The following is a 26,077-nucleotide window of genomic DNA, read 5'->3' as shown; positions in this document are numbered from 1 at the left end:
TAGGTGACCGTATTATATAGGCTCATCAAACCTGAAGTTAAACGGCTTATAGTAACATTCACTATTACAATGAATATATAAAAGTTTACAGGTTTTTTGAGGTGCGGATTTGATGACAGAGAAGGGCCTATGCTCATCCTACTTCCTGCTAGGTATGCAATTAAAGAACGCAACAGGAGATCATGTATAAGCATGTAGTAATTAAGATGACAAAGTGGCCATACAGTGCAATACCACAGGTGATGTTACAGCTTGTGTGGTAAAATGCTATTTGACGGTCGCCACATATTAGAGACCGATCACGGTCATCACCCCACACACCATACTGGTCAGTAATTCTGTCACTCTGAATTCACACGCGGTAATACCGACTGACATGGCCATAGACACACCAACGTAACTTACACCAGCCGCATAGCAGGTGCAGTTTCACCGTTATTGTTATATTATAATAATTAACAAATTTCAACTTGTATTTCAAATATTTATTATTAAAAATCGCTATTTTGTGAGTAATGTGAGGAGATCTCTGTAGGTCATAGCCCCCCCTGAGTTACAGATCATCTATGGTAGTGTGCAGCACATCACACGCAGATGTGACGGCTTCAGCAACGTTTTAAGGAACTCGCTACATTGCCTGTCAGCCGGCTGGTTAGGGATATCGTGGATGGATATTATGCGCGGGTCAGTTTGGTCAGCATTACCCGTTGATCACCATTATTACATGGACTGACTTGGAAATGGAAAATAGATCAATAAATGAATAGGTGCTGTAACCGGTCTGAAGGGCTTTAATGGAAAACACAAGCTCCTGTAATTTGCTCTTTTGATATTTTCCTGCCAATTGCGCCTGACGTCTTATTGAACATTGATGGTCTCCGAAATGATAGGCTGTGGAATGGGCTCCTTCTGGCCCCTCTCGGGGAATTGCTGTCTTCTTCTCACACAATACTGATAATGAAGCTGTAACAGCGGATTTCTCTCACTCTTCCAGCAGATAATGTACCTGCCACCCTCCCACAGCCATGCCGCCATTTTGTGGACTGTTGAATTGATTTATGGGATGGAATTCACCTGGAACATGCTCTGAGGCAATTTGTGGGCAGGGGGGGTGATGAAATGGCTCCCTTCTCACCCCTGGCAAAAACTGAGACTTAAAACTTTTAGCAATATACATTAAAAAATCTATATATTTATTTATAATATTTCAATTTATATTGTCTGGGGGCCTGATTCGTTACGGATCACAACTGCAAATGCAATGGCGATTACGCACGCAGTCTCACTGCGATAGTATGCTAATCGCAGTGAGATCGTTATGCCGTCGCAGCTAATCCATTGCGATCGTTATGCCGTTGCAGCTAATCATTGCGATCGTTATGCCGTTGCAGCTAATCCATTGTGAATGTTATGCTGCCGTTATGCCGGGCATGGACGCCCACTTTACCTTACACACATCCGTAATGTTTAGCAAGACTGCCAAACCCTCGGTACAATCGAGTACCATCGTAGCCTCACGCACACTTTGACCTTACTCCAAAATTGGTAACCTCATCGCACGCTATGAGTACACAATCTGCGTACGGCATCGCAGTGGCTAATTTATGCATGTCCCTGCAACGGCGTTGGCACGCACTGGTCACGCCTGCGTTTCGCTGACCTTCCCCCCCCCCCATCACCTCCCACAAACGGCACTTCCTGTCATCCACTCTGCGATGGGTCTGCCCAGTCACTGTGATCGCAGTCCTGCGCGATGCTTATGCATGCGCAGTACGCAGCAATCGGCTGGTTGCAAGCGTAATCGCGGTTGTGATCCTTGCTGAATCAGGGCATCAGACTTCAAAATGGCTGCCTTCACTGCATATCGTAAAGAAAAAAAACTGATGTGTAAAACATGCCATCATTTCCATTTGAACACCTTGCCAATGGGAATAGATTGAGGCAGCATAATTATGATAGCAGGTTATAATATTGGGTTCGATTGTTCCGGATCCATAGCGTACTCCCGTGAAGTACCATGCGATGTGCCGTCTGTAACATTATAATTGGAGGTACATAAGAACCATGTGTAATGTGAGGTAATAATAATGGACTATAAATCTGTGTGTTATTTTTTATTTTCAGAATCCGTGGACGACTGTCCCAGTAACTGCTATGGAAATGGGGAATGCGTGTCTGGAAATTGCCACTGTTTTCTGGGTTTTCTTGGGCCAGACTGTGGAAGAGGTTAGGAAACATCATCTTTTTACCATATATGTGACCTGTATATCCTTGGTGTTCAGTGCATGCTACCATATTTCTGTGAAAGTACAGTCCACAGTGGGAATCACTGGTATAATGAATAAACTGCGCTGAAGGCCGCATTGTGTGCTACTGACTACATCTGAATCCTGTTTATCGGTTTGCATATAAAAGAATATCAGACAATTAGAGGAAAGTGTATGTCATCATTCCATTTTCTTTGCTGTGAGATTATTATTATTATTATTACCAGTTATTTATATAGCGCACACATATTCCGCAGCGCTTTACAGAGAGTATTTGCCTATTCACATCAGTCCCTGCCCCAGTGGAGCTTACAATCTATATTCCCTATCACATGTGCACACACATACACACTAGGGTTAATTTGTGTTGGGAGCCAATTAACCTATCAGTATATTTTTGGAGTGTGGGAGGAAACCGGAGTACCCGGAGGAAACCCACGCAAGCACAGGGAGAATATACAAACTCCGCACAGATAGGGCCATGGTGGGAATCAAACCCACGACCTCAGTGCTGTGAGGCAGTAACGCTAACCATTACACCGTCTGTGCTGCCCTGATCATTGCCCAGTCAGTAATGGTGATGTTGTTAGTATATCTTGTGCAACATTGTTTCAATTGCTTTACTGCGTTTGTCCTCGTCAGTAAACCAAACTGATTATATATTTTTAGTAGTCGCACCATGAATCTATTTTGTATGTCTAGGGTCTGAGAAGCTTTGTCCTAAATCTATAGTTCCTGCTCATCTGTGTTTCCCCTGTTTAGAAGTTGGCAGTGAGGACAGGGCTGCATGTGACAGGGGCGTTATATAGTGAAAGGAGCAGGGTACCCTAGCAGCACAGAGTATATCAGGAGATGAGGGATGTGTTAGTGAGGACAGGGCTGCATGTGACAGGGACAGTGACATGATGTGAGGAGGGGAATTTAGGCAGCAGGAAGCCACAGACTTAGAATTATATAGTGAAAGGAGCAGGGTACCCTAGCAGCACAGAGTATATCAGGAGATGAGTGATGTGTTAGTGAGGACAGGGCTGCATGTGACAGGGGTAATGACATGATGTGAGGAGGGAAATGGAGGCAGCAGGAGGTCACAGGCTGAGAGTTATATAGTAGAAGGAGCAGGGTCCTCCAGCAGCACAGAGTATATCAGGAGATGAGTGATGTGTTAGTGAGAACAGGGCTGCAGTGACATGATGTGAGGAGGGGAATGGAGGCAGCAGGAAGCCACAGACTGAGAGATATATAGCGGAAGGAGCAGAGTTCCCAGCAGCACAGAGTATATCAGGAGTGATGTGTTAGGACAGGGCTAAATGTGACAGGGACAGTGACATGATGATGTGAGGAGGGGAATGGAAGCAGCAGGAAGTCACAAACTGAGGGGTCTATTTACTAAGCAGTGTTAGGAGACAGAGTGAAAAGTGATAAGGTGCCAGCCAATCAGCTCCCAACTGTCATCTCACAGGCTGTGTTTGACAAATGACTGTTGGGAGCTGATTGGCTGGCACCTTATCACTTTTCACTCTGTCTCCTAACACTGCTTAGTAAATAGACCCCTGAGAGTTCTATAGTGGAAGGAGCAGGGTCTCCCAGCAGCAGAGTTGTGATGTTCTTGTCAAACTGGTGCAAATATACACTTAGACAGGAAAACGTAACATTTGAAGCATTGTCCTGGTAAAAGTGTTGATGACAGTTAAGGGAAGAATTTATTTTTGCTGAAATGAACATGTTCTTCTCTCCGACCAGCGTCCTGCCCCGTATTGTGCAGTGGTAATGGACAGTACATGAAAGGGCGGTGTCTGTGCCACAGCGGCTGGAAAGGTGCCGAATGTGATGTCCCCACAAATCAGTGCATTGACGTGTCCTGCAGTAACCATGGCACTTGTATTATCGGAACCTGTATCTGCAACCCAGGATACAAAGGAGAGAACTGTGAGGAAGGTAAATACACACAAGAACATTGTTTAGTTACTGCCGAAAATCTACTGCTCTAAGATTTGGTCCTATATCTGTATATACATGATGTCCTGTATCTGTATATACATGTTGTCCTGTATCTGTATATACATGTTGTCCTGTATCTGTATATACATGTTGTCCTGTATCTGTATATACATGATGTCCTGTATCTGTATATACATGATGTCCTGTATCTGTATATACATGTTGTCCTGTATCTGTATATACATGATGTCCTGTATCTGTATATACATGTTGTCCTGTATCTGTATATACATGTTGTTCTGTATCTGTATATGACATGTTGTCCTGTATCTGTATATACATGTTGTCCTTTATCTGTATATGACATGTTGTCCTGTATCTGTATATACATGATGTCCTGTATCTGTATATGACATGTTGTCCTGTATCTGTAAATACATGATGTCCTGTATCTGTATATACATGTTGTCCTGTATCTGTATATACATGATGTCCTGTATCTGTATATACATGTTGTCCTGTATCTGTATATACATGATGTCCTGTATCTGTATATACATGATGTCCTGTATCTGTATATACATGATGTCCTGTATCTGTATATACATGTTGTCCTGTATCTGTATATACATGATGTCCTGTATCTGTATATACATGATGTCCTGTATCTGTGTAGAACATGACGTCCTGCTTCTGTATTGGACACTGTGTCTTGCGTCTGTATCCTGTATCTGTATATACATGTTGTCCTGTATCTGTAAATACATGATGTCCTGTATCTGTATATACATGATGCCCTGTATCTGTATATACATGATGTCCTGTATCTGTAAATACATGATGTCCTGTATCTGTATATACATGATGTCCTGTATCTGTATTTCTACTTCAGGGTCCATAGGGGGTCCACAGGGTTGACCTTGGGGTTATAGCTGGAACAGGATCCATGGGCACCACACAGTTAAGCTTTTAGCTCCCAGGATGCACTTGGGTCCTCCTCTATACCCCGCCCCCGAGCCACAGGCACCTCAGTGTAAGCTGGTGCCCGGCCGGAGTCGGTCACCGCGCAGGGGGGCTGCAGGAGCAGCCCCCAGAAGCTTTTTTATTTTAAGTTAGATTTTATTTATTTTAATCTTTTTACTACAGACGGCAGCGAAGGGCTGTCTGTACAGACGCCCACGCTGCCGCTCTGATCCCCGACTGGCGCCGCGACGCCAGTACTAATCTGGGGATCGCGGCGGGAGGGCAGAGTCCGTACTAGCGGACTCTGTCTACCTCCCAGGACTGCTGCCGGAGTCGCCGGGGATTCAGGTAAGCCGCGCGTCGCTGGCTAGCGGCGGCGCGCGGAATGCCTTAAATGCAGTCCTTTAGCCTCCGGTCCTGGGGACAGACCGGAGGCTGCTGGCAGTGGCGGCGGGCCCCCCCCATAACCCGTGGGACCACTAGACCACCAGGGATAAAGGGGCAAGCGGGAAGCCAGCATCCCTGGGGTTATGGCCAGCCAGGGGAGGAAGCCTTCCCTGTTCAGCGGCTCCTCCCCTCAGCTCAGCGCGCCTTTCAGCACGCAGTCTGGCGTCGCTGAGCTGCAGTTACACGGCCACTCCTCCTCTGAGGTCTCCAGCGGCCATTTTCCCAGTGGCAGCGCAGATCTCAGGGAGCACGCGGACCGGTCCCCCTGTGTACCTCTCCCCTGATTAAGGACAGCGTACACAGCACTATAGCCCTCCCAGACACTGAATCTGGGCAGGTTGATTGTAGTGTAAAGGTGCAGTGAGTATATCTTCCTGCATGGTATGTGACTATTGCTAGTGCTGCCGTCTGTGCTTATTTTCTACTTACTGTCAGCTTATACCTATCCCTTTACTTCTCCAACAAGCCCTACAGGTGTGTGGGGGAGGGGCGTTTCTACTGACCTCACTTATATAGATCACGTATTTGTGAGGTCCGTCACATACAGTTGTGTGCTACTCAGTGCCATATTGTGGGCTGTTGTTCAGCACACCGGTGAGTGCGTTTTACTTCTACCCTGGTGCCAGATATATAATATATTCTGTCATGTCAGACGAGGAGGTTGAGCGCTCAGTGGCTCCGGTGTTGGCCTCCTGCGGACGCTGTTCTGCAGGAGTAGATAGGGAGGATTTGTCACAGGATGGCCTGTGTAGTCGATGCCAGGTGGCTCCTGGCCCATCCAGACCTTCTCTGGCGCAGGAACCACCGTGGGCGATGTTTTCTCAAGTGCTGGTGTCTATTGCGGACCGTCTGTCGGTCCCGACTGCTCTCCCTACTAGGGCGGTGCCCCAGCCGACCATCCCCCATTCCCCGGGTGTCCCGCAGTTATTGCGGAGTCCTCCTGGGTCTCAATCAGTAGGTCCCTATGCGGGGTTGCCTATGTATATACAGGCTTCCCCTGTGCCGCAGCAGCCTGTGGTACCTTTTCAGGCCCCTATGGCGACTCCTCCACCATGGGTGGATGTGCTCTCCAACTCCATGCAAAATTTGGCGGCCGCTTCCTCGGCTTTTCAGTCAATGTTGCAGACTGACATGCCTTCTAGGATTTCAAAACGCCCACTCATGACACGGGCTGCTCAGGTATCGGACTCAGAGGGTTCCTCAGATGATGGGGAGGTCCCTGATGACACTGACTCGGACGCCTCGGTCCAGGAGATGGATACCAAGTCGTCCATTAATGTGCGAGCACTAGTTAGGGCGGTGCGAGCTATTCTTCTTATAGAGGATGAGGCACCGGTTCCTAAGTCGAAGTTTCCTAGTTTCAAAAAAACTAAGGTGGCTTCTGCGGTGTTTCCCCTGTCGGATCAGTTGCCGGATCATATGGCGGTAGCTTGGCAGGCGCCCAGTAAGAGATTCCTTCCTCAGAAGCGGTTGGCTTCTAATTACCCCTTCCCTGAGGCACATTGTAAAAAATGGGAAACTCCACCGGCGGTGGATTCCCATGTCACCCGTTTAACTCGGGGCGCCACCTTACCATTACCGTCGATATCCTCGCTGAAGGATCCCACGGACAGGAAAGTTGAGACTTGCTTAAAGTCTATTTACTCCCTCTCCGGGGCGGTGGCCCGACCGTCCATGGCCATCTCCTGGGTGGCCAAGGCCATTGAGGGGTGGGCCAATGCATTGGAAGATACCTTCCCAGACGACGCTCCGGATGTCCAGCGGGCGTTGTTGGGACAAATGAGGGACGCTGCTTCTTACATTGGTGAAGCTTCTTTAGATGCTAGTCTGCTGACCTCGCGGGTATCGGCTGCAGCGGTGTCTGGCCGCCGATCCTTGTGGTTGCGGTCCTGGAGAGCGGACTCTGATTCAAAGAAGGGTCTGGAGGCCTTACCTTTCAATGGGGTATTACTATTTGGTCCGGACTTGGACAAAATAGTGGACACCCTGGCTAAATCCAAGTCGGCCTTCCTCCCTTCGGCGGCACTGCCTGCTAAGGTTCGGAGTTCGGCCTTTCGTTCCTTTCGGGTTCAGGGTAAGGCGAAAGGTCAGTCCTTCCCGAGACAGTCTGCGAGTAAGACTGCCTCTAAACCCAAGAAGCAAGCCTGGAGTGCTCGGCGCCCTTCTTCCAAGCAGGAAGATAAACCTGCGGCCTGATGGGACGGGCCTCCCTCTGGGGGACCTCAGAGTGGGAGGCCGACTTCTTCTATTTGCCCAGTGCTGGCACAATACCACCACGGATGCCTGGGTTCGAGAAGTGGTCTCCCAGGGGTACGCCCTGTCTTTTCGGCACAGACCACCCCACCAGTTTTTCTGCACAAGTCCTTCTCAGGACAAGACCAAGGCGTTACAGGTTCAGGAGGCTATAGAGTCCTTGCTGAAAGCAGGGGTCATTGTTCCCGTTCCTCTATCACAACGAGGGACGGGGTATTATTCGTCTCTGTTTCTGGTGCAGAAACCCAATGGTTCTCATCGCCCTATCCTCAACTTGAAGTCTCTGAACAAATTCCTCAGAGTTCCCAAGTTCAGGATGGAAACGTTACGTTCCATCATTCTGGCGATGGAACCGGGGGATTACATGGTGTCCCTGGACATCCAGGACGCCTACCTCCATGTTCCGATAGCATTTTCACACCAGCGGTATCTGAGGTTCGCTATCCTTCAACACCACTATCAGTTCCGGGCGCTACCCTTTGGCCTCTCCACGGCACCAAGGGTGTTCACGAAGATTATGGCGGTCATGGCCGCACATCTTCGGAACCAGAATGTACGGCTGCTGCCGTATCTGGACGACCTCCTGTTGCTGGCGAGCTCCCCGGAGGTACTGCTTCAACATCTCCACCTGACGATCGCTTGCCTGCAAGCACACGGGTGGTTGATAAATTGGAAAAAGTCCTCCCTGATTCCATCACAGCGGATGGTTCATTTGGGAGCCCTGCTGGATTCGCGTCAGCAAAGGATCTTCCTGACTCCGGAGAAGGTCGCCTCCCTACAGCTGCGGATACGCAGTTGCCTGAGCCGTTGCCGTCTGTCGGTCCATTCGGCTATGAGAGTTCTGGGGTCCATGGTGTCGACATTCGACATGGTGGAATTTGCCCAGTTCCATTCCCGGCCCCTGCAGGGGCTGATTCTATCAGAATGGAACGGGTTACCTCACCGGATCCTCTCTCAGGTGCTGGTGTTGTCTCCGGACGTTCGGCAATCTTTGGCTTGGTGGCTTCAGACAGCTCATCTGGTCGAGGGGCGCCCATTTTGGATCCCGGACTGGGTCCTGCTCACGACGGATGCCAGTCTCCGGGGTTGGGGGGCAGTGACCGGCTCTTTGTCGCTTCAGGGTCGTTGGTCAGCGGAAGAAGCACTTCTCCCCATCAACATCCTGGAACTGCGGGCAGTATACAGGGCCCTGCAGTCGTCCGGCCCCGCTCTTCACGGAAGGGCGGTACAGGTGCAGTCCGACAACGCCACCACGGTGGCGTATATCAACCACCAAGGCGGAACTCGCAGTCAGGCAGCGATGTCGGAGGTGTCTCGTATCCTGACTTGGGCGGAGGGTCACATTCCGGCGATCTCGGCGGTCTTCATCCCCGGAGTCCTCAATTGGGAGGCGGACTTCCTCAGCCGTCACGACGTGCATCCCGGGGAATTGTCGCTTCACCCAGAGGTGTTTCAGCTACTCGTGGACAGGTGGGGACTGCCGGAGCTGGACTTGATGGCCTCCCGTCACAATCACAAGTTGCCCGTTTACGGGTCAAGGACAAGAGACGCAGGCGCAAGTCTGGTGGACGCGCTGTCGGTGAAATGGACGTTTCACCTGGCGTATCTGTTTCCTCCGCTATCCCTGCTTCCTCGGGTTCTGCGGAAATTCAAGCAGGACGGCGGCATGCTCGTGCTGGTAGCTCCGGCGTGGCCCAGACGTCCTTGGTACTCCGATCTCAGGAGCCTCTCCATCGACGCTCCGTACCTTCTTCCTCAGCGTCGGGACCTGTTGTCTCAGGGGCCCTGCCTTTACCCGGATCTGGGTCGGCTGTCTTTGACGGCGTGGCTCTTGAGACAGCCGTCTTGAGGTCTCGGGGCTTCTCCAGTTCGGTTATTGGTACCATGCTCAGGGCACGCAAGCCTGCTTCAGCACGGATTTATCACAGAGTGTGGCACACTTACTTTCAGTAGTGTGAGTCCAGACATTATGATCCTCAGGTGTTCAGAGTTTCCAGGATCTTGGAATTTCTTCAGTCAGGATTGGATCTCGGCTTCCGCCTTGCATCTCTGAAGGTTCATGTGTCCGCCTTGTCCGTGTGGTTTCAACGGCGGATTGCAATACTACCAGACGTTCACACCTTTTTCCAGGGTGTTCTCAGGATCCAGCCTCCCTTTGTGCCTCCTGTGGCTCCTTGGGACTTGGCGGTGGTGCTACGGGTCCTGCAGGGTCCTCCGTTTGAGCCTCTTGAGGCGGTGGAGCTCAAGTGGCTGACATTTAAGACGGTTTTTCTCCTGGCAATTGCTTCGGCCAGGAGGGTGTCTGAATTGGGGGCGCTTTCCTGACGCCCTCCTTTCCTGATTTTTCACCAGGACAGAGCGGTGCTCCGCACTCGTCCTGAGTTTTTGCCCAAAGTGGTCTCGAAGTTCCACATTAATCTGGAACTTGTTGTGCCAGCTTTTCAGTCCCCTGATCTTTCAGCTGGTGAGACTTCCTTAGATGTGGTCCGGGCGCTTAGAATTTATGTAGACCGGACGGCTTCGGTTAGGAAGTCTGATTCCTTGTTTATCCTCTTTGGTTTTCACAAGAGGGGTTGGCCTGCCAACAAACAAACGTTAGCCCGTTGGCTTCGTTCCGTTATTTGTGAGGCTTATGCACAAGAGGGTTTACCTGTGCCAGCCTCTGTTAAGGCTCATTCCACTCGTTCTGTGGGTCCCTCTTGGGCTGCTAGACATGGCGCTTCTGCTGTTCAGCTGTGTAAGGCGGCCACTTGGTCTTCTATTCAAACGTTTTTGAGGTTCTATGCGTTTGACACCTTCGCCTCTCAGGATGCTTCCTTTGGGCGCCGGGTGCTCCTTTCAGCACAGGAGTGTCCCCGCCCTTAGTTGAACTGCTTTGGGACATCCCCAAGGTCAACCCTGTGGACCCCCTATGGACCCTGAAGTAGAAAACAGGAGATATGGTAAGAACTTACCTTTGTTATCTGTTTCTACGAAGTCCATAGGGTCCACAGGGCGCCCGCCCTGACGCACCTGGCTTCAAATGGGCTGTGTGGCTGGTCACCGGTTTTCCGTCTCCTATTGCTGTGAGTATGGTTTCTTGTGTGTTCCAGTCTTCCTTCTCTCTGTTCCATATTCTCCTCCGGCCTAGGCTGCTTACCAACTGAGGTGCCTGTGGCTCGGGGGCGGGGTATAGAGGAGGACCCAAGTGCATCCTGGGAGCTAAAAGCTTAACTGTGTGGTGCCCATGGATCCTGTTCCAGCTATAACCCCAAGGTCAACCCTGTGGACCCTATGGACTTCGTAGAAACAGAGATAACAAAGGTAAGTTCTTACCATATCTCCTGTTATACATGTTGTCCTGTATCTGTATATACATGATGTCCTGTATCTGTATATACATGATGTCCTGTATCTGTATATACATGATGTCCTGTATCTGTATAAACATGTTGTCCTGTATCTGTATATACATGTTGTCCTGTATCTGTATATACATGATGTCCTGTATCTGTATATACATGTTGTCCTGTATCTGTATATACATGATGTCCTGTATCTGTATATATATGATGTCCTGTATCTGTATATACATGTTGTCCTGTATCTGTATATACATGTTGTCCTGTATCTGTATATACATGTTGTCCTGTATCTGTATATACATGATGTCCTGTATCTGTATATACATGATGTCCTGTATCTGTATATACATGATGTCCTGTATCTGTATATACATGTTGTCCTGTATCTGTATATACATGTTGTCCTGTATCTGTATATACATGATGTCCTGTATCTGTATATACATGTTGTCCTGTATCTGTATATACATGATGTCCTGTATCTGTATATACATGATGTCCTGTATCTGTATATACATGTTGTCCTGTATCTGTATATACATGTTGTCCTGTATCTGTATATACATGTTGTCCTGTATCTGTATATACATGATGTCCTGTATCTGTATATACATGATGTCCTGTATCTGTGTAGAACATGACGTCCTGCTTCTGTATTGGACACTGTGTCCTGCGTCTGTATCCTGTATCTGTATATACATGTTGTCCTGTATCTGTAAATACATGATGTCCTGTATCTGTATATACATGATGTCCTGTATCTGTATATACATGTTGTCCTGTATCTGTATATACATGATGTCCTGTATCTGTAGATACATGATGTCCTGTATCTGTATATACATGTTGTCCTGTATCTGTATATACATGATGTCCTGTATCTGTATATACATGATGTCCTGTATCTGTGTAGAACATGACGTCCTGCTTCTGTATTGGACACTGTGTCCTGCGTCTGTATCCTGTATCTGTATATACATGTTGTCCTGTATCTGTAAATACATGATGTCCTGTATCTGTATATACATGATGTCCTGTATCTGTATATACATGTTGTCCTGTATCTGTATATACATGTTGTCCTGTATCTGTATATACATGATGTCCTGTATCTGTATATACATGATGTCCTGTATCTGTATATACATGATGTCCTGTATCTGTATATACATGTTGTCCTGTATCTGTAAATACATGTTGTCCTGTATCTGTATATACATGTTGTCCTGTATCTGTATATACATGTTGTCCTGTATCTGTATATACATGATGATGTCCTGCGTCTGTATAGTACACGATGACATGATTTCAGTAAGTCTCTTTGAAAATGGATCAGCTGATTTTTGATGCCCTTTGATTTGTTGTCTACAAATGGAATCTACAGAATCTGAGATATCCGGCTCCTCCTTACCGCTGGGCCCAGGTTATCAGTGACCGCTTGATCCGTCTCCTGAGTTATTTTGCATTCATATCGATTTATGCAGTACCCAAGTATTGTCCACCTGCCCCCAGCCCTATCCCCATATACTCCCGCTATAAAGGTTTCTGCTGAGTCCGTGTGCATTCACAAATTATAATGTAGAGCTTTGTTATCGGGCACTATAACTGCACACGACCGTGTACGTAGTATAATCCGGATTTCTGTACTCGGGAGAGGCAGGCTGTTACATTTTGGGGCATTTTTTTTTATTGTATTATTCTAGTTTTTGCCCATTTTCCACCATATAATTAAAGTGCAAACCAGAACCTGAGAGACGATCTAAAGTGACAGATTATAGCTCATTAGTAGCTTCCTATTACAAGTATATGCAAGTACTTTGGAGGCGATGCCCCCAGCGCACCTTATGACAAGTGCCAGATCATACCATGTGACTATGAGAATGTGGTTCTATAGCAGAATGTCCATGATTTGGTGACAGTGAAAATGTCCCTGTGATTTTTACACCCACACCCAATTTTTCCTTATGGTCCTGGATTCTCTTTGCCTACGGTAATATGGCCATAGACCATGTTCCATTTAATGTAGAAAAGTTTTTATTTCTAATCTAACTTTACTGGTAATAGTTGTGCCATGAAGAAAATTCTCTCCTTCAACCTCCACTCGGCCTCCTGTGCCTCTAAGTTTCGAAGCATTCACCTCATATATCAACTATGGTCCACTGATCCACCAAGGAACGGAGGTCATCAAAGAAAGTACAACTTCTAATCCTTTCCCAAATCCTGCACAGGATAAAGCATCCAGAAAACCAGACCAGCTAGGGGGGTGGGGGGGGATTAAAGTGCCCTTTATAAGAGGCATCTTTTGAAGAGTCCTCATTTAAACATGAAAAATGGCGGTAGGATTATGATAAATGGGGAGGGCCGACATGTACATTCCACGCTCCTAATCCTGGCTCTGTGAGCTGAGGCTGCAGAAACGACTTCTCTGTATGTGACGGAGACCCTTTTCTAACGCCTGTCTCTCTTTCTGCCATTGACCTTCAGAGTATATGATTAATGGAAGAGCCCTCACCGCTTGTCATCTGTTAGATGCTTTCTGCTCGCTATGTTCATCCCATCTGCTGTGGTACACACAGGATTCTGCGAGCTGGCTTCTCCCTCCCTCCCGTCACCGATAGAACATTCTTTCCCGCATTCCAGTTTAACATCCATATTTTCTGCAGTTTTTCCCTGGACAAAAATAAAATAAATGAAAGTCAATTAAACCGTTTTGCAGATCGCAGCATAGCAGAATTTTACCACATTGTGTCGAAGCCTGAAGGAATGTGCATGAAAAAAAAATCATCTTTAAGGCACATTTTAAGAAAACCTAAAAAGAGGGGGATAAAACCACGAGCAGCCATTCAGGTGTTTGCTTTAATATTCAAGACTACTTTAAAAATGACAGCTAAGATCTGATTGGTTGCTATGGATGCTGGCACTGTTCTTTCCTGTTTTTTATATCCTCCTCCTGCTAGACCTGCAGATAACATTACAAAAGTGACCCAGCTCAAGAATATGAGAACGGTAACGAGTGTAGGTCACAGTGTCCAATGCAGGTTCTGAAACCATTAGAAATAAAATAGGGACTAGTAAGAAATGCTTCATTAGCCTGTAGTTTACTCTGGAACCCTATTTCTGTTTGTATAGTTGTAATATGGTGTTTACTTGCCGAAAAATAATGTGAGCCTATAGCAAACTTTTAAATTTTTAATGCAACACTCATTCAGTGCAACCTTAGTCTATGTATCACTACCATTATTACTGGATGTACAGTTATGCAATTAACTTAGTGTTCTATATTGGTATATGGACAAACCTAAAATGAAACAGGACATGCTATGCCACTAGATGCAATTTCATGTTTACGTCAGTGGTCATTGTACCATAAACAATGTCTCTGCTTAGCATTTACCAAGCAGTGACTTTTAAACTAAGCACCATCTTACTCTGATCTCAGTGGTCTATCCAGTTCCTTTCCTATAATACTGAGTCAGTTTACATTTGATTAATGTGGTATTGGTCTAACTATGGGCACAATCCTTGTTTCAGTGGACTGCATGGACCCCACGTGTTCCGGGCGAGGTGTTTGCGTGCAAGGAGTGTGTCACTGCGCTGTCGGCTGGGGCGGGACGAGCTGCGAGAATCCCCGAGCCACCTGCTTAGACCAATGCTCTGGACACGGGACCCTCCAGGCCGAGACCGGTGTCTGCACCTGTGACCCCAACTGGACAGGCCATGACTGCTCTATAGGTAAGCTCAGGGTCCAGCTTTATGTGGCCTCCTACAGATAATTATAATTTATTATAGAATACTTATTAACAAGGGGTAAAGGGCATTCCCCAATTCCAGAAGACGTGAATGGTTTGTAATTATTTGGTAAATTCCACATTTTTACAAGGATACGTGTATTTATTTATATACACAGGTATGGGAGCTGGTACACAGGTATGGGAGCTGGTACACAGGTATGGGAGCTGGTACACAGGTATGGGAGCTGGTACACAGGTATGGGAGCTGGTACACAGGTATGGGAGCTGGTACACAGGTATGGGAGCTGGTACACAGGTATGGGAGCTGGTACACAGGTATGGGAGCTGGTACACAGGTATGGGAGCTGGTACACAGGTATGGGAGCTGGTACACAGGTATGGGAGCTGGTACACAGGTATGGGAGCTGGTACACAGGTATGGGAGCTGGTACACAGGTATGGGAGCTGGTACACAGGTATGGGAGCTGGTACACAGGTATGGGAGCTGGTACACAGGTATGGGAGCTGGTACACAGGTATGGGAGCTGGTACACAGGTATGGGAGCTGGTACACAGGTATGGGAGCTGGTACACAGGTATGGGAGCTGGTACACAGGTATGGGAGCTGGTACACAGGTATGGGAGCTGGTACACAGGTATGGGAGCTGGTACACAGGTATGGGAGCTGGTACACAGGTATGGGAGCTGGTACACAGGTATGGGAGCTGGTACACAGGTATGGGAGCTGGTACACAGGTATGGGAGCTGGTACACAGGTATGGGAGCTGGTACACAGGTATGGGAGCTGGTACACAGGTATGGGAGCTGGTACACAGGTATGGGAGCTGGTACACAGGTATGGGAGCTGGTACACAGGTATGGGAGCTGGTACACAGGTATGGGAGCTGGTACACAGGTATGGGAGCTGGTACACAGGTATGGGAGCTGGTACACAGGTATGGGAGCTGGTACACAGGTATGGGAGCTGGTACACAGGTATGGGAGCTGGTACACAGGTATGGGAGCTGGTACACAGGTATGGGAGCTGGTACACAGGTATGGGAGCTGGTACACAGGTATGGGAGCTGGTACACAGGTATGGGAGCTGGTACACAGGTATGGGAGCTGGTACACAGGTATGGGAGCTGGTACACAGGTATGGGAGCTGGTACACAGGTATGGGAGCTGGTACACAGGTATGGGAGCTGGTACACAGGTATGGGAGCTGGTACACAGGTATGGGAGCTGGTACACAGGTATGGGAGCTGGTACACAGGTATGGGAGCTGGTACACAGGTATGGGAGCTGGTACACAGGTATGGGAGCTGGTACACAGGTATGGGAGCTGGTACACAGGTATGGGAGCTGGTACACAGGTATGGGAGCTGGTACACAGGTATGGGAGCTGGTACACAGGTATGGGAGCTGGTACACAGGTATGGGAGCTGGTACACAGGTATGGGAGCTGGTACACAGGTATGGGAGCTGGTACACAGGTATGGGAGCTGGTACACAGGTATGGGAGCTGGTACACAGGTATGGGAGCTGGTACACAGGTATGGGAGCTGGTACACAGGTATGGGAGCTGGTACACAGGTATGGGAGCTGGTACACAGGTATGGGAGCTGGTACACAGGTATGGGAGCTGGTACACAGGTATGGGAGCTGGTACACAGGTATGGGAGCTGGTACACAGGTATGGGAGCTGGTACACAGGTATGGGAGCTGGTACACAGGTATGGGAGCTGGTACACAGGTATGGGAGCTGGTACACAGGTATGGGAGCTGGTACACAGGTATGGGAGCTGGTACACAGGTATGGGAGCTGTTATCTAGAACACTGGGGTATTATTTGGATAGCATTCGCCTTCATTTTGACAAATGCTGAAACTCAGCTACACGTACAGATGTGCCCTTTTATATTGTGACTTCAGTAGCGCCAAATCGCCCCTTTCAGCAGGCCTGGTCACGGGCGTCGCGGCTGCGCTGAGCTTCTTTTTTGCTCAAAATGTGTCTTATTTTTATAAAAAAAAAAATTGCTAGTGTACACTGACTACTGGGGCTTGCAACACTTGTACATCTGCACGCGACCGAGTCCGAATCTGTGTATAAAGGGCTCCAATGCGAGCAGCCGCGGCGTTCTCTCACGCCATGCTACATCTGCGACTTTATACATGTGTAAAATATAATTTCTGTGCCGTTAAAGTTTCATCCCCAGTGTCTCTTGTACACTGTTTGTGGCGTCTTCGATAAAAAAAAAAAAATACGGTACGCTAGTCGTGTTTGAGTGTCGCTGGGCGTCTAGCGCTCTATGACGTAAAGACGCTATTTGTATGAAAACACGTCTGTATGTAAAAAGGTCTTGCCTACACTATATATCTACTAAAATCGTGTACAGGTCTGTATGGCACTTTGTAGAAGGGATGAAAGGACTTCATTTCGTGGAACCTCAGGCAGAGGATTGGCTAGGCCGGTCCCTGTCTGTTCAGTGACGTGTATCAGAGCTCCTCATAGTGACTGCAGGGGTTGCTGCTTGCTTACTGCTCACACTGACCGTAGCAGCCTCCTAATACCGGTAGTATAACGAGAGCTGGGCAGTTGCTGTTTGCTAACACACAGGAAGCTTACAAGTCCGGCTTTCTATGTGGTTTCAAGGTCCGTTAGCAAACCATCATTACAGCTGCTATGTTTGCTGACCCAGAAGCAGCAGCTCGCCGTACAGTCGTCTAAGCACAATCTTTCCAGTTGAATAAACAGATTTTAAATATGATACAGCCTTTTATATAATCATTGATGGATAAACTCCAACCGCTAGCAGCGTCCGTGTGCTGGCATTCCTACTGTGTCTCTAATGTATCTCTCCAGACAGTGTCAAATCTCATTGATCAAACAACACTTGTGATAAGGCAGAACCCTCCAGGGGGGGTTCAGAGGTCTCCAAACTTTATAAATAAAATCTCATGTTCTATTCATGAGGCGCTGAAGGGGACGCACGCACTTGCACACACCTCCTCCTGCGTTAAACTTTTAATTTAGATGGTGTGAAGTTCTCCAGAGGAGGTATGATGTCCCGGGGGATAGCAGAGGTTCTCCACTTAATATTCCAACAGAATAGACAGAACCGCTAACCCCGGGCTGTAAGGTCGCCAGTCTGTCTTGTCTCAAAGATTCCTGCGATCAGATGCATAGAGGGAGATGGACACCTGTGTTTTGCGCTGCATGCATTATATAATAGCACTTCGAAACCTCTTGTGTGCCTAGGTTTTATGTTGTATGGGGACACGTGGTGGAATTCGAATCTCTAATCCTTCTAGAATGTGTGTTTTAGGCTGAGCACACCTTCTGCGATAGCCCCCGAGGTATTAGGTAATCGGCCCCAGTTTGCAGTGCGCGTTGACCCAAAAACAACCGCCATGTTTGGCAATGATCCGGATCGCAAGCTATCAGGCGTTCGGGGCCAGTGTGGCTGAGCATCGGACTATTATTTATTTATTTAAACTATATATTTTTTTCAGAAATGTTTTTTTATTGAAACACCATGATAACAAGTCGTACAAGATGCATCTGCAATTATAGCCACAGATTATAAAGAAAATAAATACATCGAATTCCATTATTAAAGACTCGCAATGCGGCTGTGAATAATTATACACTCTACAGGACGCATAGATTAAAGATACAGGGCCTGATTCAGAGGCGCTCGCTATTTGCAAGCGCTCGCTCTGAATCAGGGCGGATATTTAAAAGAAAAAATCCGCCTCAAGGTCGCTCGCATAGCTATGGGTAACCACCCGCAGCTTTTGCGAGCGGCCTGGCGATGGTGGCAATTATCACGACCATCGGGCTTGCGACAAGACCCTTGTGGTAGGGTCTCGGTTCCCGCAAGCCCGAGTGAACTTCCTGCTCTAATAGAGCAGGAAGTTCACTACTGACGTCACAAATGATGTCAGTAGGGCCGCCCACAAACGGCAGGCGTTCCTTCGGGAACGCCTCCGTTTGTCCAGCCACCCCCCCCCTCCCCGCCTATAAAACGGGGCGAGCTGTCGATCAACATCGTCAGCCGCCCCGTTTTGTAGCGAGCCCCGGAGCGAGTGAAGTTCTCACTCGCTCTGGGGCTCGCATGTGCTCTGGCGACCATCGACCCGCTTGCGAGCACTATGCGGTCAGGAGCGGGTCTGAATCAGGCCCACAGTTCTTGTGAAAGGAACAAATAGGTCTCATCTTAAACACCCAAAAAATATGAAACAATATGTCTTATCGTACAATTTATTGACTATTTATAAATACATGCACCATTCTGTGAGCCTAATCGAGGAGACCTTGAACAGAAAACAAAAAGCGCGGCCGCGAGTCCAGGAAGCCAAAAGGGGAGAGACACAAAATCCCCTTTAAAAATCAAACCTAATTGGAGGCTTCTCCGATATCATTTGAAGACCGTACCATTGAGTAAATTTTAGTGACTCGTGAATTCTACGCTCTGTACGAAGGTCAGAGTCCCAGTATAACTTTCCCAAGTTTGAAAAAATTTAGAAACACGAGATTCTTTCTCTAGAATAGTCTCGATCCAGTCAATGTACAATACATGGAAAAGCTTTTATATATAGATTTCTTTGATTGCCCCATCAAGCAGCGATTTAAAAAATAAAATAAAAAAATCAGCCTGATCGCCCTTAATATTAACTAGAACCTCACGTAGGCATTGGGTGAACATTTTTGCTTTGGTGCGCGGTTCCTTAGCGCCTGTGCTCTCCAGATGAGGCCATGCTTTTACACTCAGTGCACATGGAAGAAAAAAACAAAACACTAACAGATGGTCTTTACCATCGGCTTACAAGGCAGGAGTTGCTGGACGATTGGCGTTTATAAAGCGCGCACGCAGCGAAAGTCACATCTGTGAGCAGCCGCCCTGTTTCTATAGATGAGAATTCAGTCGCATTTATATAACACGACACATAATGACATAAAATTGGTCAGGCAAATGCGCTTCCTAACAACGACGGGAAAAAGACTATGATGGACGAGAGGAAATGTAATTATTTCAAATGGGAAAAAAGGATTTCTTGTTATAAGCTTTATGTATGTCCTAGCATTTATTCTTATTTTATGATGATAAATATCCTTTATTTCTGAATGAAAGCACCTTGTTATAGTGTATTTAGCCTCTGCAGCAGATTGCTGTAATATTGTAGCCTGGGTGCCGCAAGCCATATTGTTTTCAGTGGTTATCTGTATGAATGAATCCTATAAATAAGATAATGTACTTTATGTGGTAGCGGACAGACATATACAACACATTGTCCGAGATTGCGTCAGAGCTGTCTGGTTATTACACAGAGGACAGGAGGGAAGTGGTCAGAGACAGAGCCGTAACTAGACTTTTTGGTGCCCTGTGCCAGAAAGAGCATTGGCGCCCCCCTCATTTTTCTAAGTGACATAGGACCTCATTCAGAGTCGGTCGAAGCGGCCGCACGGTCGTACGGGAAAAGGGGCTGGATATGCAAATGATTCCCTCGCAAGTTGCGTCCCTAAGTTCGGATCGGTAGCTTGCCGACCAAGGGGAGGAAGCGGCCGGAATTAAAAAAAATACGCCCCCTTCTTGTACGCATTGCACGTCATCTCCGGGCATATAAGGATTAATCGAGACCATCGGGAACCATCGGAACTGGTCGTAGAGCTTAAGGTTGACCATACCCTCTCTTAAGCTCTACGACCATGTCAGTGTAAAAACCTCCCATGTCACATGTGCCATGACGCTACTTTGTTAATTATGCACTCCCATAAACCGTATGCACTCCCACAAAACGCCGTTCGCATAATTAGGCACGCCTGCATTCGGATCTCCACTCCCCCGTTTTCAAGCACCTTCCCCTGTTACCACCCACAAACGCCTCAATCTGTCACTCAAACTACCGACCTGCCTGTGTTCAAGGAGAGAGAAATTTCTGATCGTAGCGGCTAGTTTGCGCACGCGCATTGCGAACTTTACGCATGCGCAGTATAGCGAACATCGGTGGCGTACGACCGTGTGGCCGCTTCGACCAACTTTGAATGAGGTCCATAATGCACCCAAAAAAGGGCCATGGCCTCATTGGGAAGGGACAGGGAAGAGACAGGGGAGGCCAGGGGATGCTGGGGATGAAATAAGAGGAAGCTACAAGGAAGAATGATAATAAACTGAAGTTTGATAGGCCCAAACAGCGCCCCCTGACCTGTGGTGCCCTGTGCGATGGCACCGGCCGCACTACCCTAGCTACAGCCCTGGTCAGAGAAAGGTCCTTGTGGATTAAGCTCGGGACTATGTTTACGAAAGGAAAAAGAACGTGTTGCAGTTCCTCTGGCAAAAAAGGATTTGTGCTACACATCATGGGGGGGGGTCTGCCAGAAGTGGCACTGCCATAAAGCCAGCTGGCGGGTAGAATTGCTGGGTTTAGCAGGCGGTACACGAATATAGTGGTACATCCTGCAATCTGTCTGCTGATGTTGCCATCTCAGGGGTATATTTACTAAGGTGTGGGTTTATAGGTGTGTAGATGTTGCCCATAGCAACCCATCAGATTCTACTGATCATTCATTTATCTAGCACTTCTATAAACCGGCATTTTGGTAAATATACCCCTCAGGTAGAGGAAACTCATTAAAAATGTCTAACTGATTGATTGATTGATTGGTTGAAAGAATAATTTGTTCTTTCTGCGATAATCTTTTTTTTTTTTTTATCATTCTTCTGTTTTTCATTTCTTTATTTTTTCATTTATTTAGTTTTTTGTACATGGAACGGAAAGCCCAAGATCCAACTTTCCATTCAACTGCGCATGCATGTACGAAAAAACTGCGAGAGATGCATACATCTGTGTTGCACTCAAACTAAGCACAATGGTAAAAACATTTCTGACTAAAGAAAAAAAGAGTTCTTTGATGGTTACCGCTTACAAAAGGCGCTAAGGGATGTTGCATTTTTTTGCATTATACCGCTTACTACAATTCAGCGACGTCCTGCAGTGCTTTGCTATATTGAAAAGGAATATGCCCCCGCTCGGTTTTACCCATAATATACATGGTACCAGCAGCGGGGCAATTTTATTGCCATAAATGTATATAAAACAGAAACACTTTTGCTGTCAGCGCTAACAATAATATACTGCAAATCCATATGTGTAGCAAATAAAACCAAGGGGATTTTGTCATGGTTTGATCAAAGCATTTAAGCCTGCAGCCCACTTTGCTATATTGGTACATAGGAAAATGGCTTCCTTCATAGATCAAGTCTAGTGCACAAGTAAATAACAAAAGCTGATCAATATTTGTGACTGTCATATTTTATTAACTGTATTTTAAATGTAGTTTAATGGTAAATGTAATAGTTACACTGTTTATGTGTTTTGCTTACGTCACCCAGGACCCCATGTGGAAAAGACACCTGGCTCCTAATTGGATGAGTACTACAGGCATCCAATCAGAAGCCAGTTCAAAATTTTCACTGTGTGCCATGTTTGTATGAATTATTTCTGAATACTTCCAACAGAGGTCTCCACTAACCGTAAATAGGGGCCCCAGATGGAATGAAAAAAAAAATTAAACCGTACGCAGGTTGGTACCCCACTGAGGGTACTAGTGTGGGGCAAGTGAGATTGTGTCGAGCACTCTCCACATTTGGAAAATTCTTTTGAACTTTTGACACATTCCTGCTCATGTATCAATTCTTCTCAGTGTATTTTTACATCTTGTCATTCCAGTCAGAGCTGCCATCTTGTCATTCCAGTCAGAGCTGTCATCTTGTCTATTTTAGTCAGAGCTGCCATCTTGTCATTTCAGTCTGAGCTGCCATCTTGTCATTTCAGTCTGAGCTGCCATCTTGTCATTTCAGTCTGAGCTGCCATCTTGTCATTTCAGTCAGAGCTGCCATCTTGTCATTTCAGTCAGAGCTGCCATCTTGTCATTTCAGTCACGACTGCCATCTTGTCATTTCAGTCAGAGCTGCCATCTTGTCATTCCAGTCAGAGCTGCCATCTTGTCATTCCAGTCAGAGCTGCCATCTTGTCATTCCAGTCAGAGCTGCCATCTTGTCATTTCAGTCAGAGCTCCCATCTTGTCATTCCAGTCAGAGCTCCCATCTTGTCATTCCAGTCAGAGCTGCCATCTTGTCATTCCAGTCAGAGCTGCCATCTTGTCATTCCAGTCAGAGCTGCCATCTTGTCATTTCAGTCAGAGCTCCCATCTTGTTATTCCAGTCAGAGCTGCCATCTTGTCATTCCAGTGTCAGAGCTGCCATCTTGTCTGATGCCTTTAGATCGGCGTAAATAAAATAATACTTTCCAATGAATCGTGCTTTTTTTAACGCACCGTGTAATTGTGTTCTATTGGCATGCAGGGAATGCACTCGAGAAATAAGCCGCTTGTGCTCTGCATTTACCACTCTGGAAAGTAGAACAAGCAAGTTGCAGATCAAACTGCACAATAAACCGCCCGTAACCCCGGACAAATGAATAGGCTCTGAACACGGGAGATAAAGGGACCTGTCCGGCACACTGACACAGCCTGGTAGCCTGCTCGGTGGCTCAGGGGACTTTTTTTGTATTTTTAGCTTTTCCTTAATCCTCAGCCATTGAGCGCGTTTTCACAGTCTTGTCAGAGGTCAAATGTGCAATCTGTGACTTTAATGGGAAAAATAAGGCCTCCTCCTGGAGCCTTGTAAAAGCTGAAAACCTCTTTACAGACCCAGCTTCTTCCGTGCCGTATTGGCCCCTTGTGATAACTGCCAAAGGACAAGTGCTTTTTCCAGATCCTGATGTGGAAGAAGGTCAGAAGGCAACTCTAGCCCCTGGCAACCAGTCTCCTTCACAGGAACCGCTCTTTGCAAATGTGCAGAACTTGGACGTCCCTTCACAGAGATCTTTTCTTTTTTTTTTTTTCTCCTACCGTTCAATAAGCGTCGTCTTATTGATTTAGGAAGAGAAGGCTGAGATTACAATTTATTAAATACACAGATGTGTGTTTGAACACACCGGAAGAGTCAGTTCATTGTCACTCCATGAAGCAATGCGAATAATGAATGAAATATTGAATATTTGCCATATGCTTAGCAGTGGATCAAGCTGCCGCCACACACGTCATTTATGGATTAATCGTTACGTGATTTGGACGTGGTCCCCAGGACTTTTTTTTTTTTTTAAAAAGGAGGTATATACGAAAATGCACCTAGATATATATCGCACATTCTTAAGAGAAGATATATGTTGTTGTTTTTTTTTTTTTTTTATTATTATTATTATTATTATTATTATTATGGACGCAAATAGAAGTTTCAGACCCCAATGGGACAGAATGAGAGCCCCAGTCAATGAAACATTTATGGAAACAGGAGAAATTGGCTTTTACCATACAAACCAATCTGATCCTTAAACTAGGTACACACTGGATCGATGTCGTTACGATTTGGCCAAATTGTATCGACATATCGTGCAATGTGTACGCGCAATATGCGCGCTCCCGCGGTCGCATGTGACGTCACATCCAACCTGACGATATTGCCAGTGCCCCATTCATATCAATGAAGGACAGAATCAGTGGCCGCTCCGTCGTTAATAACATCGCTCTAATGTGTACCCTACGGGCCGACATATGGGGCCTGATTCAGAGCCGGACGCTCTGACCAGAGCGCTCGCTCTGAATCAGGGCCGGGCTACCTAAAATTGGAGCGGCCCCTTGGTCGCTCGCATAGCTGTGGGTGACCACCCACAGCTTATGCAAGCGTCCATGATGATGGTCGCGATGGTCAAGACCATCGCGACCATCGGGCTTGCGACGAGACCCTGCGGTAGGGTCTCGGTGACCGCAAGCCCTGGAGTGATTTTGGCTCTATCAGTGCCAAAATCACTCCCACTGACATCACTAGTGATGTCAGTGGGGCCGGCCCCAGACGGTAGGTGTTCCCATGGGAACGCCTCCGTCTGGCAGCCACGCCCCCGGCACACCCACCAAAGGTGGCGTGCTGTCAATCACCATCGACAGCACGCCCCCTTTGGTGCGAGACCCGGAGCGACAGCTTGGCTGTCGCTATCCGGGTCTCGCGCATGCGCATGACGGAGCTCCCTCTGTCGTGCGCATGCGCATTTGGGTACCACCGACCCGCTTGCGAGCGTCCTGCGCTCGCGAGCGGGTCTGCATGAGACCCATGGTCCAGTGTGTACCTAGCTTTACTCTGATTTATCCTGTGCCTTCAAGAAAATGAAAGCTGATTAGGAGTAATGGGTTCAATTGGCCCCACATATTGCAGTATTGCAATTTGCCCAACTTTGCACCACGTGGGGCCTTTAAAATGAGGGCGATATCGGGGAATATTCCAATGAAACTTATCAGGTCATTATCGGGCAAGTTGATGAAGGCGCTGAGAAAATAAAACCATTGCTGACTGCACTAACAGGCAGGTAGTAATCCGGCCTCCTAACATCTAGTATGAGTAATTAATGATCCAGAAATGTGGAACAGCTAGAGTCCATCCATTTTGGATACATGTGACAGTAACCACATGGCTACTTGTCCTGTACCAAGCAGCGCAACTGCTGGAGTAATTTTCGTGCAATTTGCGTGCATGATTTTAAGAATAGTGCACCGCATTTAGGGGGAGATGTATCAAATCTCAGAGAGAGATAAAGTACCAACCAATCAACTCCTAACGGTCATTTTATAGACTATGGGGCTGAGCTGAATGTAGATTCCGGATTGTCGGGACTCTGCACCTGCAAACAGGTCTGGCGTAATCGCATGCAGCCCCTGCTATGCCTCTGCCTGATTAGCAGGCAGAGACATTTACAGAGTTTTCCTGGAGTGGCAAGGCCAGGTACTGTGTCCATAGACCGTTTCCTGGCCACGAAAGCTGGCCAGTCCGCGTAAGCCTTGGCTTACTCAGCAGGTCGGCGCCAACCTCGGTCGCAGTGCTGGGATCGCCAATGTAGCATGGGGTGTCATACACTTCCTGTATTTGCAAGGACGGAATTGCAAAGCTGTTTGCATGCACTACACACTACAGTATATGCCTACACTACACACTACAGTATATGCCTACACTACACGCTACAGTATATGCCTGCACTACACACTACAGTATATGCCTGCACTACATACTACAGTATATGCC

The 26,077-nt window shown here is 47.2% G+C and overlaps 1 protein-coding gene across 1 annotated transcript in view; it reads left to right on the top strand.

Annotated features, from left to right (window-relative positions):
• The window catches only part of TENM4 (teneurin transmembrane protein 4), a 677,831-nt gene that overhangs the window by 533,335 nt on the left and 118,419 nt on the right, over window positions 1-26,077 (top strand). Inside the window, 3 exon segments of the mRNA XM_088459938.1 lie at window positions 2,125-2,226; window positions 4,008-4,202; window positions 14,744-14,944. Of these exon segments, the coding sequence (XP_088316064.1) occupies window positions 2,125-2,226; window positions 4,008-4,202; window positions 14,744-14,944 (498 nt within the window).

Source organism: Taudactylus pleione, unplaced genomic scaffold (assembly GCF_031769625.1).
Source record: "Taudactylus pleione unplaced genomic scaffold, aTauple2 ptg000954l, whole genome shotgun sequence".
In the NCBI taxonomy this organism is placed as follows: Eukaryota; Metazoa; Chordata; class Amphibia; order Anura; family Myobatrachidae; genus Taudactylus; species Taudactylus pleione.
Note: the sequence above shows the minus strand (reverse complement) of the source record. Positions and strands in the feature narration are given on the sequence as shown.